The sequence below is a fragment of the Globicephala melas genome, chromosome 13, assembly GCF_963455315.2.
Source record: "Globicephala melas chromosome 13, mGloMel1.2, whole genome shotgun sequence".
Classification (NCBI taxonomy): domain Eukaryota; kingdom Metazoa; phylum Chordata; class Mammalia; order Artiodactyla; family Delphinidae; genus Globicephala; species Globicephala melas.
This window is the reverse complement of record NC_083326.1, coordinates 59,810,883-59,829,029: the sequence shown is the minus strand read 5'-3', so window position 1 is coordinate 59,829,029 and position 18,147 is coordinate 59,810,883. Positions and strand designations below refer to the sequence as shown.

The window sequence follows — 18,147 nt, the reverse complement described above, 5'->3', positions numbered from 1 at the left end:
TAGTGTGATATGACTAGGCCATTTCATCAGAACCCCCTCTTGGCTAGTTCACTTTTCTATTGAGAAATCTTTCCATTCCTGCCCTAGAACCATAAGCCTTACTGTTAGCATTCTGGTTGACTGAGGTCTTAATGTTCAGTATGTTTTACTTAATTAGCTTACATTTAATCCTTACTCCCAACTATTCTTGTGGTATGTCAGTCCAGACAGTATGGTTTATACTTGTCAGGAAATAAACCTCCAATCATCTGCCAGAGAAATGTGCCGTCATCTAGTTGTGAAGGGTTAGGAAGGGAATATGAGGGTAAAAATCCAGTTTGATTCAATCCTCTTATTTTCAGTTTTATTCAATGGGCACCTCCAGATGAACCCAGCCATCAATTGCTGAGCCTCAGTTTTTCTGGGATTCTGTGTTGAAATGGCTTTGGTTTCAATTTTCTTGGATTTTTAAAATCAGGAGCTGGTAAATTTGGTCTGTAGGCCAGATCTGGCCTGCTGACTAAGAATAGTTTTTATATTCTTACAAAATACTTTAAAAAGAATTGATAAAGGAGAAATACATAGGAGGAAACAGAAGCAGAGAGAGAGGGAGAAGGGAGGAGGGTCAGTGGAGGTGGCATGTGGTTGCAAAGCCCACAATATTTACTATCTGGCCCTCTACAGAAAGTTTGCCAAATCCTGTTCTATGTAGTCACCACTCATTCCTCAAATTTCTATCTCCCAAAATACGGGTTTTCTTGTTTCTTCTGTTCTTTGTCCTTGTGGGACTGTGTCCTTTAAAATCTCCCCTTTTAGGGGTTTGAGAAGGTAACTGAAGTTAAAAACTTTTAGTTATTATAAATAATGCTATAGTGAACACCTTTATAAGTTGAAAATTTTTCCCCCATTTTTAGGCTTATTTCCTTCGGTTAGAGTCTTAGAATGAGAAAACAGAAGGATCTTGATACTACTGAACGCTTTCTATACCTGTCAGGAAATAATAAAAAAAAATTTATTCCTGGGACTTCCCTGGTGGTCCAGTTAAGAAGGTTAAGAATCCGCCTTCCAATGCAGGGGGCGAGGGTTCAATCCCTGGTCGGGGAACTAAGATCCCATATGCCACAGGGCAACTAAGCCTGCATGCTGCAACAGAGCCCATATGCTCTGGAGCCCACATGCCACAACTAGAGAGCCCGTGTGCCGCAACTACTGAGCCCGCATGCCACAACTAGAGAGGAGCCCACGCGCCACAATGAAAGATCCCGTGTGCTGCAACTAAGACCCGATGCAGCCAAAAATAAATAAATATTAAAAAAATTTATTCCTGACTATGATTAGACAGTTCGTTCATTCAAACATGCTACAATAACCCTAACCTAAATAACCAATACTTTACAGATCATTCTCATATGCAAAAAATTATTTATTCTAAAAAGAATTTAAAGTAACTTAAAGTTGCTTAAAACGAGCAGGCAGGAGGACTTCCCTGGTGGTCCAGTGGGTAAGACTCCGTGCTCCCAGTGCAGGGGGTCTGGGTTCAATCCCTGGTCAGGGAACTAGACCCCACATGCATGCCACAACTACGAGTTCATATGCCTCAACTAAGTCCTCATGCCACAACTAAAGATCCCACATGCCGCAACTAAACATGCCGCAATGAAGATCCTGCGTGCCTCAACTAAGACCCGGCACAGTCAAAATAAATAAATAAAAAAATTTAAAAAAAAAACCCCAAAACATAGACAGCAAATTAGAAGTAAGTAAAAATGATGAGACAAGAAGAAAATAAACATAGGTAGTATCTAAAATAGAACTAAGAATAGGGCTATTATAAGAATGTATATTATGAAGTAATATACATTTGTGAAAGGTAAGCCAAAGATTAGGTTCTTAGTAAGTTATGTTAATCCTCTCTTACTCGAAACAATTTAGAACAGAACTTTTTCTCCTACCTCAGAAATGTTTTATGGATGGCTGAAGTTGTCATGAGTGTTACTGAGTGAAAGAAATCTAATTCTTTGGAGGAGACTCATAATATATGGTACAAATATATACCAATGGGTTTTGGTATATCTCATTTCCCTCCTCCTCCTTGGGGACAAGTAAAAGAACAAGGAGAAAATAACCCTCAACAGCTCTGAATTGTGACTCCTACTATCCTAGGCATGTTGGTAGGAGGAAAAGCAAAGATCTCTTGAAAATAGCATGTCAGTCTCCTTCTGGAAGGAGACTGGAAATAGTGTTTGCGTCTTTGTAAGTACATGAGCTCAAAGGTCAGCTTCTGGAAATATTTTGCAGCAATGTGCATATTTAGAAACTTGTATTCATAGAAACATGTCTTACTCATAAGGCACAGTTCTTTAACATTACATTTAGAAATCAGGAAATCTTTTTATGCAACATTTAAAGAAAAACTATTCATGCTTGATAAACTATCAATAATGCTTTTAAAAAAAAAGGCAGTAAGTACAGTATTTAAAATAGCACAGCCAGAACATAAATCAGGTATGCATGGGACTCAAAATTCAATGAAGAAAACAGACATGCACATGAGTAAAAAAATCATATAGTAAGTGCTATCACATAGGTATGTATGAATTGTCAAGGGAGCAAAAAAGACTGGAACGATGGTAAGCAAGGATCAGTTTAGGAAAAATAATGTTACAGGCTACATTTTTCTTCAAAATTATAACTTGAGAATTATGAAAAATACCTTATAGAAAGATTTAAATGAGAAAAATGGCATCTTTAATTTCCGAAATATCTCAGTATATTTGAAAAAGAGCAATATAAAAGTTGCCTTTTAATCTTTGACCTCTGACATTTCTATAACATTTTAGATTTCAAGGTATGTTTATGTGCACAGTGTCGTTTTTTTCCTTCAAAATATCCCTTTTAGACAGGTATTATTTATTATGTGATTTAAAGATGAGAAAATGGAAGTTGAGAGGAAAAAAGTAACTTGTTTGAGATCACTCATTTGGGAAACTGGCCAGGCCAGAATTGAATTCGTATCTATCTTCACTCCAAATTCCATTTTTTTTCTCAACTAAAGTGGCTTTTAAAAAACAGGCACCACGACACTGAAATTTTTGTGTCAAAAAAGAAAATAAGGCAGAGAATGTTTGCTGCTAACAAGAGAAAAAAAAGGGACTTTTCCAGCACAAAGGTATGAGATGACCAAAATCCTTTTACGTTATTCACTAGAGAGGAGAGACAGTGTACTGAATAACAACTCTTCCAGATTAATGAATTATTACCTCACTTTGTCTTAAAAAAACACTGATATTTATCCTTTTTAGTCCCTTAATTTGAACTCATATCAGTTTAATAAACTTGGGAGTATCTTAGACCAGTGCGTCTTTGTCTTTGTGTCTCCTGTGTCTTTGTTTCTCCATGTTCTGGGAGAAGCTGAGGGTACTGGAATGCAATGGGTCATACAGTTTCAACAAGAAACACCAGAAGGTTATTCATTTACTGCGATGATTAAAATAATACTGGGACTTCCCTGGTGGTCCAGTGGGTAAGACTCTGTGCTCCCAGTGTAGGGGGCCTGGGTTCGATCCCTGGTGGGGGAACTAGATCCTGCATGCATGCCACAACTAAGAAGCCCACATGCCGCAACTAAGAAGCCCGCATGCTGCAACTAAGAGTCTGCATGTCACAACTAAGAAGTCCACATGCCACAACGAAGATCTCCCATGCTGCAACAAAGATCCTGCGTGCCGCAACTAAGACCCAGCACAGCCAACATAAATAAATAAATATTTTTTTTAAATTAATACGTATAAAGAAAGCATTTACAACACTTCTTATCCCATAATGAAAACACACAAATATTGCTGTGAGAAGTTAATGTAATGTGGTTCACAACCACTCCTGCCAGAGACTGGAAATCTCATGAAGAGACTGAGAATCTCACATGAAATTAATGGCAAAAACAAATCCCTAGACAGCATCTATGCAACAGATCTAGAGAGAAGCTAGTCCCAATTAAAGCAGGATACAAGATATCTTGTATACAAGGATATTCTCAAACATAATAAACTGATCAATGTGTTTGACCTTATTCAGGGGCATTTTAGAGTTATGTCAGAGAGAGTAAGGAAGTACAGAAATAGATACATAGAAAACTAAATAAGAAAAATCAGAACAAGGCAGTGTAGTAACCAAGGTAATAAACAAAAATCCAAGAGAAAATACAATTATATTAAATTTGTGCGTCTCTGAGCAGCAATATATATTAAAACCCTTTGCAGGGGGTCAATAACTAGTGACTAAAAAAAATAAAAAGCAAAATAGCTTCCATCTTGTTAGAAATAAAGAGATAACTACTAGAAGAAACACCTACAAGAGCTGCTTTTGGCTAAAGGTACTGGGAAGTGCGGAGGGATGGGAGGGAGCAGGTAGTTATCTTTATAAGCTAAGTAGTACTTTTCAACTTTCTAAACTATGTACAAGTATTCTTTGATAGAAGTTAAAATTAAGTGAAAGAGAAAAACTACTTATGTGATAAACAAAATCCTACTTTAGAACCATTGCTAATAGTGCCCCAGGTTGATCTGCTCTGGCTATAAGCAGGTTATAGTAATGGAGCTAAGCATTAAGCACAATTAAAACATAAGCTACATTACAACAAAGACTGGTTAGGCTTTGACGTCAGCATGCCAGAGATTGAAAATGAAAATGGAATTTAAAACCCAGCATGGTTCATAATATTACATCAAAGCAAATTAAACATGCCATTAAATTTGCAAGCATATATAATCATGTTTGTTTAAATCATGTCTTCTTATATACATAAGCATCTGAATAATAATGTCAGCTAAAATTCAGCAACAGATGTTATATATAGAGGAATCATTAATAAGTCTTAAAAAAAGGCATCATGACAATGTAAAATTTTATTTTAAGTACAATCTGCTTTAACCGCTGCATCTAATTATCTGACAGTAGAATGGCCTTTTAACTAAATATTTGCCAAGTTGTTTAATTACCAAGTTAAATAGGTTTTATGAAAAGAAAATGCTAAATCTATGATAGGAATTAGCAATTAGAAGGTAGAAAAAATACAATATAGATGAGCTGATCATGCAATGAGTGAAATATGACATAAGATCGTATGACTAAGAAACGAATTAAATGACTGGATGAAATTTATATTTTGAAGACGTATATTACTGCTCCTTCCATCATACTCACATCTCTATGCCCACTACTAGCAGAATCATGGAGTGGAGTGTCGTCATCCAATCCTTGTGTGTTAACATCTGCTCCAGCTGCTATAAGTATCTTAGCAACATCATAATATCCAACATTGCAAGCTTCATGCAGTGGTGTCCAACCTAAAGTTACAATATTAATTGAACATATGGTTCACTTCTACTAATTCAACACATATGCTTTTTAGATACATAACCATGTGTGACATACTGATTCTACATGCACACAGTACAGAAGGAAAAAGGAGTGATGAACAAGTTACTGAAAATCAGTACCTAAGAAAACCGCCAATTTTACAGAAGGTTCATCCACAATCATATTATTTCCATTGGGACTAAATTATTTGACAAAAGTACTAAACATTTAAGCTTATCCAATAACTTGCTATAATTTAGAACAATCATCTCAACTATGGAAAAAGTAGAAAAAGGCAAAATAAGCTTGTTAGGGTCTTTCAATATTACAAGATATTGAATATAGTTTCCTGTGCTATACAGTAGGTCCTTGTTGTTTACCTATTTTATATATAGTAATGTGTATATGTTAATCCCAAACTCCTAATTTATCTCTTCCCCCCACCCAAGGCTCTTTCATATACTCTTGATGGGAGTGTAAATTGATAAAAGATTTTTTGGAGGGTCATTTGCCTGATTTTCAAAAAATTTTAAATATGCGTCTCCTCTGATTTAGCAGTTTCCTTTCTACTGAAATATCGTCCTTCCATAACTATACACAAATATATTTCTACAAGAGGGTTACTGAAGTACTGTCCACGGAATCTATTCTATACACTATTATGTGGCTGTTGAAATGAATGAAGTAGAACCACCTACATGTACCGACAGAAATATCTGTACGACACTAGTAAAAAGGAGAGATTGCAGAACTACAGGCTGACACAGATAGAGTGATTTGATTTTTTAAAAAAAGTCTCTATATAACTAAATGTTCATTGTATATATGATCCTGCAAGTGCACAGAAAGGACAGCCTCCAAATTGTTAACCACAGTTCTGTGAAAAAGAAAGAACCTGGGGGATGAGAGGGTAGGGTACTGTAGTATGTGAAACTAAAGGGAATTTCTACATTGTTCCTCAATACCTTTACTGTGTGAAACAACACTGCCACTCTCCTACAGTCCTTGTGCTCAAGCTAATAAACGGTCTAAACATTATTTAACTGTGGTTCACCTAGAACCTAAATTGGATAAAAAATTACATGGTAATATGCCAAATAAAATGCACATTTAATATTTAAGTATTTGAGTAATTACTGACAATGAATTGTAGCAGAGATCAGGGTTTTAGGTATACACTCCAAAATAGTTTTATATTAAATTATACTTTTAGAACTCTTTCATTTCAGAAAGAGGAATGAAGAGTATAGATTAAATTGTAACCAGCATCTGTTTAGATGATAAACTCAGAATTTTAGTTCCTGAGTATCCGTCTTTAACTACAAGTCTTACCTGCAAAATCTTTCACATTCACATTTGCCCCTAAACTTATTAATTCTTTGACCTGTTTTACATCTCCTCGAATAGCTGCCATGTGTAAAGGAGTTTCACCACGTTCATTTCTTTTATTAACTTTATCTTTCTGTCGAGATGAAGAACTGGGAGTTTTCTTTTGGGCTGGTGTTGTTTGTGATGGATGATTTGGTGTGGAATCTATAAGAAAGAGAAAAGTTAACAAAAGTTCTAGACTAAATATTTTGTATATTCATTTAAAGGTTTTTATAGGTAACGTGCTAACGGGGAATATCTTCTCACCCAAACAACCTGAAACTTGACTTGGATGATACACTAATAATTTGACCCAATTACATGTAGTAGATCTTCCTTTAGGGTTATCAAATATTGCAGGAGCCAATTAAGAAAAAAATGTTTCATTCTGTCAATTTATAGAATTGGTTTAAAATGATAATAAAATATCAAGTATGCACCCTGAAAGTGTTTGCTTAATGAATAATTTGATAAACTGCAAAAAAACATGTTCTTCATGGCATGTTATGATACTATTTCAAGAACTAGATGAAATGACATTGAAGGCTAGAGTTTACACCTCTGACTCAAACTACTGGAGTTCTATTCTGTTATTAGGTGCAAATCAAGGTCATAGATGATTTTAGTATGAAATGAAGCTTAATATCTATGAGAAATAAGGACAGTCTAGAAAAAGGCCTTTAAAAAGTGGGTGATAAAAGAGGGGAAAAAAAGTGCTTTGCTTTGATTCCTATCTTTTGATTTTTGTTCCAGTTTCTTTCTCAAAAACAAGAAAGTTAAACTGGATGACACCCAAAGTCCTCTACTCCCCATTTCAGAACTGGGAAAAAAACAAAACAAAAAACTAGTTTCTTAATCAATTAAGGATTCAAGACATATGTACAGTGTTAATAATTAACTCTGAAAATTTACAACTATTTAAAAGAAACAACAGCTCTAAGAGAAAAAAAGTCTATGGAAAATCATTTTCTGATATCATATAATAATTTCCCTGCAAACTGACATGATTAGAGCACTGAAGCATTATCATCCTTTTCTCAATAAGAAAAAGTTTAAAATTTACCTTTTGGATTTTAAAGTACATTCAGTTAGTAACAGTTTCCTATCTATGGATTTCTATAATGTATACTCCAGAAGAGCATGAACCTTGTTTAATCATCACTGTATCTCGGCTGCTTAGAAGACTTCTTGGTACACAATGTACTCATGCAATATTTGTTGAACGAATACATGATTCTTATTATAATATTTATAGTCAAGTTATTTATTTAGAAAATTAGTGGTTGAACTTCTTAAAAACAAAAGGACATTTTTAAATTCAAACAACTTGAAAGGAATTAATTCATATAAAATTTTCTTAGCCATTCCAAAATAATATACACACAGACAAAATAACAGTAGTACTATCCATAATGGCAATCAGAATAAACAAAAACATGGAAAACGAATTATGTAATGGATAAAACAATGAACCCTAAATTCCAAGCATATCTATAAGATGGCAAACAGGTTATTTCAAAAGCTCTCCACTCTAGTTCTACATATATTAATAAAGATGACTGATGTACCCTTTAAATGAAAAGAACCAACTGCAGAACAGTATTATAGTATTAATCTTATTTATATTTAAAAATGAACAGCAACAAAAGATATATGTCTGCATGTTTATATCTAGAAATTTTCTAGAAAATAAACTGTTAATAGTGCTCGCCTCTCAAGGGGGGAGATCATTGGAAATGAGGGAGGCTTTAGCTTTTTTGCCTTACTGTATTAATTCTTTAATTTACTCTATGGATAGAGGTTCATAGTATTAAAAAAACAGTTTTAAAAAATAAGTCTTCCCATCTAACTATTAAGTCCAACTCAAAGTCAACATTTTACAGAAACATTTAAAGTTTAACACTGTAAACAACTTTAATTTGGCCACACTCTTTCCCCAGTTGTGGGTGGAAAGGCAGAAGAATAACCAAAACAATATGCCCTACTTAAAAAAGCAGAAAGCCCTAATGTGTTTTTATTAGTGAAAGATATAGATACACTCATGTTTAATGAAACTATGATATATAGAAACTCTAAGAATTTTACCAAGTTGTTCCACTTTTTAAAAAAAGAGCTAACACTGGAAAAGTTCACTAGAAAAACTGTGTCTTTTTCAATGCATTTCAACAGGCTGTTATGTTACCCAAAGTCTTATATAAAAAGACGCCTTGAAGTCAGAGCCAAAACAAATTTTTTTTCTCTAGAGAAAAATGATTTACTTTCTTCTTGTATTGGTCAATGAGAACTATACAACTTAAAATTTTTGTGTTGTGAGCTACCAGAATGCATAGCTAAATTCAATGCTCAGTAGTAATAACTATCTCAGTCCAGCTGTCTGGGCTTTATCTACTTTTTAAACCCCTTTTAATAAGTTAGCAAGTTGGTTTGTTCCTTCTTCGTTGTCATCCTGCTGGGGAGCCATCGTTAATCATTTCTGGAGGGCAAACTACTTGAATAAACACACACACACAAGTAGCACAACACCTTAACTGGAAGTGTGAAATGAAATATGAAACAAATTTACAGAGTATACTGCAGATATTCTTCCTTTTAAAATAAATTTTAGCAGATCTTAAACACTAAAACATGAATTACACTCTTCTAAAAGTATGTGATAAGATTACCAGCTTACAGCAGTGTGCTAATGAACTGAAAAGTAAGCTATAAACCCAGAAGTAGCTTTACAGAAACTGGGGTAAAAATGTCTGCAGTAAGGTAAAAGCACACACAGTTCTGCAACAGATTTCTCATGTTGACTGACCCAATTCTAAATTACAGCTGACCCCAGAACAACTCGGGGATTAGGGGCACCCACCCTCCTCACATTTGAAAATCCGTGTGCAACCTACAGTTGGGCCCTCCATATCCACGGTTCTGCATGTGCAAATTCAACCAACCACGGATTGTGCAGTAGTACAGTATTTACTATTGAAAAAAATCTGCATATATGTGGACCCACTCAGTTCAAACCTCTGTTGTTCAGGTGTCAACTGTACTCATTTTAGTTGACAAATATTCACTGAATGTCCACTAAGTGCAAAGGTCCCTGCCCATGTATAGCTTTTCATCTAGTGGATGATACAGGCATAAACAATTGTCACACAAATAAATGTAAAATTGCAAACTTATGTTATAAGAAACTGATTAAATCCAAGAAAGGATAAACATTTAAAGTAGTTAAAAATTATTGTCAAGGACTTCCCTGGTGGCGCAGTGGTTAAGAATCCGCCTGCCAATGCAGGGGACATGGGTTCGATCCCTGGTTGGGGAAGATCCCACATGCCGTGGAGCAACTAAGCCCATGTGCCACAACTACTGAGCCTGCACTCTAGAGCCCGTGAGCCACAACTACTGAAGCCCGCGTGCGTAGAGCCCGTGCTCTGCAGCAAGATAAGCCACCACAATGAGAAGGCCGCACATCACAACAAAGAGCAGCCTCCACTCGCTGCAACTAGAGAAAGCCTGCACACAGCAATGAAGACCCAACACAGCCAAAAATAAATAAATAAATAAAGTAAAAATAAGTCCAAAGACAGTCATTATAAAAAAAAAATTGTCAAGGCAAAGCTACAGTGTGAGGAAAACTATGAACACACAAGAACTCGATGATGGTAAGTGTCACCTGGACTGTTGTCTCTTGCTGTCATCTGCATAAGAAGTGCCATCTGCTTTCGCTCTGAGAGTGGATAACCAAAAAGAATGCTAACTGGAGTGGACTTCTTATTTCCAGCTTCCTTTTTTGTTTTCTTCTTTTCTGGACCTTCTTTCTCTGGAATTATTAATAAATATGTAAGAATCTGAAACAAATGTAAGCACTCAAAAGTAAAACATAAGGAGACTTCTTAAAAATAGATGATACATGTTTATGAGAAACAAGGGTCACAGAGGAACTTGCAATAGGCAGACAAAAGGGCACTAGGCCTTTATTATATAAGCAATTTTCTTCCTGAATGCTTTGAAAAAAAATAGTCTTGTGTAATTTTCAGAAAATTAATAACATTCGGAAATTTAGTACTAGTAAAATTTTTAATGATTTGTTCTATTAAATAACACTTCAAACATTCCTTAGTTTTACATCTTTGAAATGACTCTTTCATTCATTATAATTTTATTCTATTATTGATAAGTTTATATAGCAACGTTCCTTCATATTACCTCCCTAATTCCACTAATAATCTGTACAATCTTCTAAGGAGGTGTTTAACACAAAGCACATCACACGGAGTAATTATTGAAAAAAAAACGCCAAATCACTTTATTTCAGTCATAGGACAGCTGAACATGGAACAGTATTAATCAAAGCTAAAACTGAGCAAATTAAAGATTCTACATGTGTGCGGTAAGGGGCCGGGGATGGTTAATAGAGATCCTGAAAAGATTCAAAAATGTCTAAGATTTTTCAAAGAGATTTGATCCATCATAAAGTCAGCTCTCAGATTTAGCTATTTGGCAAATCTCTGGCAATGGAGCCAGCATTCCCCATTAAGTGACAGAAAATTCAGATGGAACTGGATTCCATAGGTCAAAGCAATACAGGTGTCTGTTCCTTCCTTCCTTCCTTTAGGACTTTTCTGGGAATTAATTCAAGTGGCCCTGTGAGATGAGCTGCCTATTAACTGTCTAGGCATTTATTTCTTGGGAAACCCTGTACCAATATCTGGGATTTACTGATCCAGGTTTGTGGTATAAAGAGGGGCTACAAAATTAAATAAATTAGTAAAAATTTTAAGTAAATGTAAAACAGCAAAACTGAGTGGAAGAAGAGAAGGCTTGGTAGTCAATATTGTGGTTTTTCTCAGGCAGATGTGGCCAGCAGCTAGACTACTCCAGGAGATAAGCATTTATTGATCTGGTAAAATTTTCAAGAAACTAATAAAATTTGATATTATTTAAATATTACCGTACTATAATTTAAGACATAAAACTTGCAGTGTACCACTTAGTTAATTAGGATAAACTGGCATCCTAATGACCTAGAAAAATTATAGAGGTCCTAATGTTTAAACTCTGCTGCCCACAAATCACTCAAAATTCAACAGCTCCTAAAACGTCCGTTTTGTTGATATTTGCAAAATTTTACATAACAGAAACAAAGAATTTCAAGATTTTTAATGTCAGCTTTTATTAATAGTTCTAATAGATTATTTTCTTATTTCTCATTTCATTGTCATTAATGATCCAATTAGTATAAAGCCAGTTTCAGCACAGTGTTTCACCCAATGTACTAAATGTATTATAAAGCCCTAAATATGTCTTTTGGAGAAGGCTGTTTTTTTCTGAAACATATACTTTCTCCTAATAACATTCTGTATGCTTTGGTTCTCTGATTTAATGAGAAACCACAATTGTTATTTTAATAGTTTTCCAACTGAATAACAAATCTTTAAATATAATGAATGTACTTCTCATCCAAAATTAAAATATTTAACAGTGTGAAAATTTTAAAGAAAGTAGAAAAGTTGTTTTAAGGAAAAAAAGTAGTTCAGTAACTGGAAGAAGTAAAATTAAAAATACACAGTATCTATCCTTAAAATACTTCCTAAAATTTTGGAAAAATTTTGTCTTTTATTTTCTCATTTGCAAAACTATTGATTTTTGATATTAACTGGATTTTAATACAATCTTTTAAGAAGAATATGCTCTAGGACTTCCCTGGCGGTCCAGTGGTTAAGACTCTGCACTTCCACTGCAGGGGGTGCAGGTTGGATACCTGGTCAGAGAACTAAGATCCTGCATGCTGCGCAGGAGCAGCCAAAAAATTAAAAAAAAAAAAAAAAAAAAAAAAGGAAATTCAGTGAGATTAAGATTAAAAGCAAAAATCAGTTGTGTTCCTCTACACCTGTAATGACCTCCTAAAAAAAAGAATATGCTCTAAAGTGATATACACGCAGTTTACAGAAGAAAGTGAGACACTTATGAATTCATTATTAAAATTCCATGCTGCCAAATGAGCAAACATATAATTACTACATTTTGGAAAAGAACAAACAAATTGGATATACTCCAAATATTCAAGCAAAAATTCAAATTAGATACTAGCATTCAATATGAACTCTATTTTTTCTGAGTTACCTTAGCCATTTGTCTGAGTTCATGCTTTACATGAGACTGGAAAAGAAGGTAACTGAACAGGAGCTGGTGCAAGATAGCTAGGTTAGAGATAACTATACACCATTCTTCAAAATCATAAATCTTAGATTAGTATGTCCCAAAGTGTGAGTTGAAAGCATTCAAATCTGACTATCTGGGATCTATCCTGTGAAGAACTTGTTTCCTCTGACCTGTCATAAGTAAAAAACGATCATATACGATAATATTAGAAAAAGTTAGGTACTTTTTCAAATTTCAGTATCTGAAATACGTACTTATTTGTTTGAATGACAGATCAGAATTTTAAAATTTAAACACAGGAATACTGACACATACACTCAATCTATACTAATAGATTTGCAATTCCACTCAGCCACCTTAAGAGATTTTTAAAGAAAAATCCAGGTGATTCACTTAAGACTAAAGAAAAACAGATATGGACTTTTCAACAATCCAATATTCTTTATTTCACGGTTCAGAGGATCTTTAGAATTATAGAGATGTCTCAGTCTTATAATCCTGAAAATCAGTGCTTTCTTTCCAGGTCTTGTCAGAATAAACAGAAAGCTCAACATTGTCACATCCCAATTAAGTATATTAAGGAGAAGAGACAAAACTGTTTTTCTTGGGGAACTAGCTCATAAGCCTATTAGTGTCTCAAAAACTAAATACGACATTTTCCCACAAAGCAGTCACTGTACAAGGCATGAAAGAATGGAACCTACGATTCAAATACAGATGAACGTAATTAAATCAATCAGATTTAGAATGTATATATACTTCAATTCTGAGGAAAAACGTTGCCAATTACTCTCTGGTTGTGAAGTATCTACACACTCTTTGACAGGGTGGTGCTTATATCTTCTGATTTCCAGCAGAGATCCTCAGACCATGGATGGCTTCATTACATACAGCTCTTTTAGGTGCACCTTGGTACTTAGGAGCCCCACTTTAGAAAAGTACACCTAACTCCACAGAAAGTGTAGGTCTGTTCAATTTAAGGCAGATTGTAAACTTGCCTCCCACCCCAAAATTTTGATAACTAAGTATTACTGACTCATCAGCTCAATTAACAGCTTTCAGCATAATTTTAAGAATAATTATTTGGTTCTATACCAACCCCACAAATTTTTTAAATGAATACAAGGTATATCAGAAACAGAAATTTTATTTCAGCTTTTAGAGTTAAATGTCATATGGTAAAAACTGGACATTCAGGGACTGAACAATATTTTACATTTAAAAAGTTCAGACATAAGAATGTAAGCTCATTAAAAACTAAAAAAAAAGATAATCAAAACACTTAACTAATTTAGTTTTCACATACTAGGGGATACATTTACTCTTTAATGGCATTTCTCCAGGAAACCTGGTGTTTTAATCTACTTTTAAATTCAACAGGGGCAGCAAAGTCAATACACTAAAGAGGTCAACTGAAAATTTTTAGATGTGTTTTTAAAAAAACACTGCATGTTTGAAGAGTAAGATGACACTGTCTATCAAAATCACTACACATGGTAATACTGTGTGACGGGCATACAGCTAAGACACTAAGGACCCTGGGCACCTTCCCACAGGCGTTGCTGCACCGCACAACTCCAAGGCGGTGACTTTCACACTTTTCTACATGAATGGTGCCCCCAGGTTGCTTTGCACACCTGAGTGGCTGTGTGCAGGAGTCCTACTTGTAACGTTCACACAGAGTATGTCTTGGACATGATGCACTGGAGATCTCAAATGAAGACTGGAAAATCTTGTGTCACTCATATAGTTCACTTATTCAACCACAGATACCTATATACTGGTTTGAAAATAAGTTACTTATAGTACAATAGTTAATTATAAATGTGACAGAAACCACTGGCTAAACAGGAGCCCCTGATAATCTAATTACCTGAGTATGTCCTGTAAGAAGACATAAGTCTCTCCCCCCAATTTTCACTTGTATGTCCTGGATCTGAATCTACAGAATAAGAAGAGACAGGAGAAAAGAAAAAAGCATACGAAGGGAAATGCAGAATTCAACAAACCAACATTTTTCAAAAGACCACAATGATGTATCATTGTTTTTCCAAAAGATAATTTTTAAGGTAAAGCCAAAAGTACATTTCAAACACATATTTGGCCAATACCTAAGATTTCAGTTTCTTTGATCTTAAAGTTGAAAAAGTCAACCACGTAGTTTGCAATAATAGTTATTACTGAGGCTGCTTATTAAAACATATCATCTCTTTTGAGGATATATTTTTTCAATCTCTGAATAATGATAAAAGAGGCAGTACTCTTATCACGTTTTTCTGTTTAGAATTTGTCTTTAGAAAACTTGAATAGTGGACTTGCATCATTCTTTTTGTTCTATGAGTGCCAAAACTATTCAGAAGACAATAGAACATTTCGGACTACAGTATCATTCTAGACCACGGACCTTTCTATAATTTATAAACATTTCAAATAACATGAATTATTACTGACCACTACAAAAGACATCTTAGAAAGAAAGTAGCCTAAATCAAAACAAAGTTTATCAGCTAAGAATATGGAATGCTGCCTAACAACTCAATAAAGTAGAGAACTGACTTCTGGCAGTATGGCCAGAGCAAATAATTTTACTTACAAACAATATGCTGTTTTAACTCAACATAATGTTATTCTGATCTTCACATTCTCAATTTATTGGCTTATGGTCTTCTTTCCAGGATGATCATTATAGACATTATTCATGAGTTGTTAGGTGTAAGGAAACAAAAGTGTTGGAAAAAAAACCAATTTAGAGAACAAGTAACTCCTAAACACAGTATTTGAAAAATTTAGAGATAAGCCTAAAAGTTTAGTTATGAGAAGGCTTACTCAATCAAAGGGGAAATCGTTAATAATATTTAGACCAATTCTAGAGCAAGTGGGTAAATGGACTGAATTACAAGCCTTTCAATAATAAACACTTATATTTCAAAATTTAACCCATTAAGTTAGCAACTAGAAGAATTCTATGAAGAATATTTGTCATTTCATTTAAAGATAAGCAAAAATTTTAAAAGGCCTCCATAGGTTGCAAAGCAAAGAAAAAGGGGCAACTAATAAGTTGCACCAACAAATCGAATTAAATGGATTATTGAAAGCAGATCATATGACTGTGACAGATGAAAGAATAGTGGATAAAATAAACTTTCAATTATATTCATTAATATAAGGAAGTAGTTTCTCCAAACCTTCCTTTGGAAGTAATTAATCCATCCAGACTCCACACACCCTTTTGGCTTTTACTCAAATAAGTAAGTTTATTTTGGGGGCGTTTGCATGTATATTCTTATAAAGATTTAATTAAGGAGCTAGAAAATTAAAAGCTTCCATATCCTGTCCTTTTACTCAACTACTTCTTCCTTCAGTGCTATACTGAGACTAGACCATAATGAGACTATTGTTACCTATGAGGTTTTTGTAAAACACTGAGTGCTAAGCAGAGCAATTCTCTCTCCCTGATATGTTCTTTGCAGCAAGGCAAGACAAGCAATACCTATATTTTAAAAGCCATCTTTTTTGCTTTCAACTGAAGTATAGTTGATTTACAATACTGTGTTGGTTTCAGGTATACAGCAAAGTGATTCATTATATATATATGTATTTTTCAGATTATTTCCATTATAGGTTATTATAAGATATTGAATATAGTTCCTGTACTATAAAGTAAATCCTTGTTGTACAAGCCATCTTTTTAAGTTAATATTCTGTTCTGGATTGCAAGAGAATAAGAAAAATATCACGTATGATTTTAAGAGTGTGCACTACGTCTGAAAATTTTTATAATAAAATATCAGGGAAAGGGACAGAGTAAATCTATAATAAATAATCACCACGAAGAGCACCAAAAGAGGACTATCCTTATTAAGCAAAGCACTAATTTTATCTGCTACTTTAACACAGTTACCAGAAAAATTACATGTATTTTCTTTTTTTAAAAAAGTTTTCCTCTCCAAATTTGCTTGTGTCATTAAATAGGGTAAATCCTTTAATGGCATCCAAAGCCTCGGGAAAGTAGGCCTTCTACGGCTGGCTGGCAGAGATTTAGTTCAAAACGTTTGAACATACTCTACAACTGCGACCACGGACTTTGGGAACAGATCATATTGTGTCTCTTTACATTTTCTCCTACCACATTTATTTACATATTACTTAATGCCACAAGAAAAAAAATCAGTAAGGAAATAAATAATGCCTATTAAGAAGAAACAAGTATTTTTTAAAAAGTAAAGAATGTTGTATTTTTTTTTACTTATCTAAACATGCAAACTAAAATGAAGTACTACTGGTTTATCCCTATAGATACTTAGAGCTATCAAACCTAAAGAAAAACAAGTGCCATGATGTTATTTGAGATTAAAGAACATAAATATACTGCTGGAGCCTTTATAAGTATGTATAACTATTTTGAAGAAACGTTATAGAAATGTTTTACCCTTTTAACCCTGTAAACCTACTCTTGGGAATGAATAAGACAGAAAAAATTCAGAGTATAATAAAAATACAATCTGCAAAGACGCTCTATGGCATTACTCACAACAAAATAATTGCAAATTTACTTTGGAGGCTAAGAAGAGATTCACTCATGTGTAGCCTCAAGATAACTGCTCAGTACTTTCAAGTTAAGGGATTGTCATGGCATCCTTTGGATGCCATTAGTCTTGGAAAGAAAGTAAGTACGATTTTATGACGGATAGTGTAGGAAAAAAGTTCCCTTAGGTAGAAACATTAATAACTTAAAGATAATAGCAGTTATCAGTTATTAATTACTATGTCAAAAATTTTATATACAGTAACAGTATTATAAGGTGCCTACTCAATATTCATTCTCCCCTTACTAGGCATACTCCAATTTTGATCAGGGTGACAATATGTCCAGCTCAAAAATATTTGACTTTTCAGACTCCCCAGCAACTAGGGGAGCCTAACCAGTTGAGGTGCAGGCAAAAGTTTCTAGGGAGGTTGTTTCATGAGTAAAAAGGCAAAAGTCTCTCTGGGAGAAAGATACCTCTGTCTTTGGTCCTTCCTCTCCTCTTTTCTGCCCAGGAAGGATATATCCTGTGACTATAAGGCAAAATGCTTAAGGACAAAGGCTACGTATGAGCTAAGGGTAGCAGAGCAGAAAGATGAAAACAGCTCAGTCCCTGACGGTGTTACTGAACTGCTATACCAACTCTGGACTGCCTATGCCTGGTCTTACCGCATTAGATGAAAAAAATCTCCATTTAAGCCAGTATTAGTTTTCTGTTTTAATTAATGTATCGTAAACTGATTTTACATGATATGTCACTTAGAGGT

At 34.4% G+C, this 18,147-nt stretch overlaps 1 protein-coding gene across 3 annotated transcripts in view; it reads right to left on the bottom strand.

The window, feature by feature from the left end:
* The window catches only part of ANKRD12 (ankyrin repeat domain 12), a 114,560-nt gene that overhangs the window by 49,274 nt on the left and 47,139 nt on the right, over positions 1–18,147 (bottom strand). For 2 of the 3 annotated variants that reach the window (XM_030836625.2, XM_030836626.2), the window contains exons 4-7: positions 14,729–14,797; positions 10,367–10,513; positions 6,670–6,870; positions 5,182–5,324 (exon numbers count right to left, since the gene is read on the bottom strand). In XM_030836625.2, coding sequence (XP_030692485.1) covers positions 5,182–5,324; positions 6,670–6,870; positions 10,367–10,513; positions 14,729–14,797 — 560 coding nt within the window. The remainder of the gene's footprint in view (positions 1–5,181; positions 5,325–6,669; positions 6,871–10,366; positions 10,514–14,728; positions 14,798–18,147) is intronic. The other variant, XM_030836627.2, reaches the window with a different exon arrangement.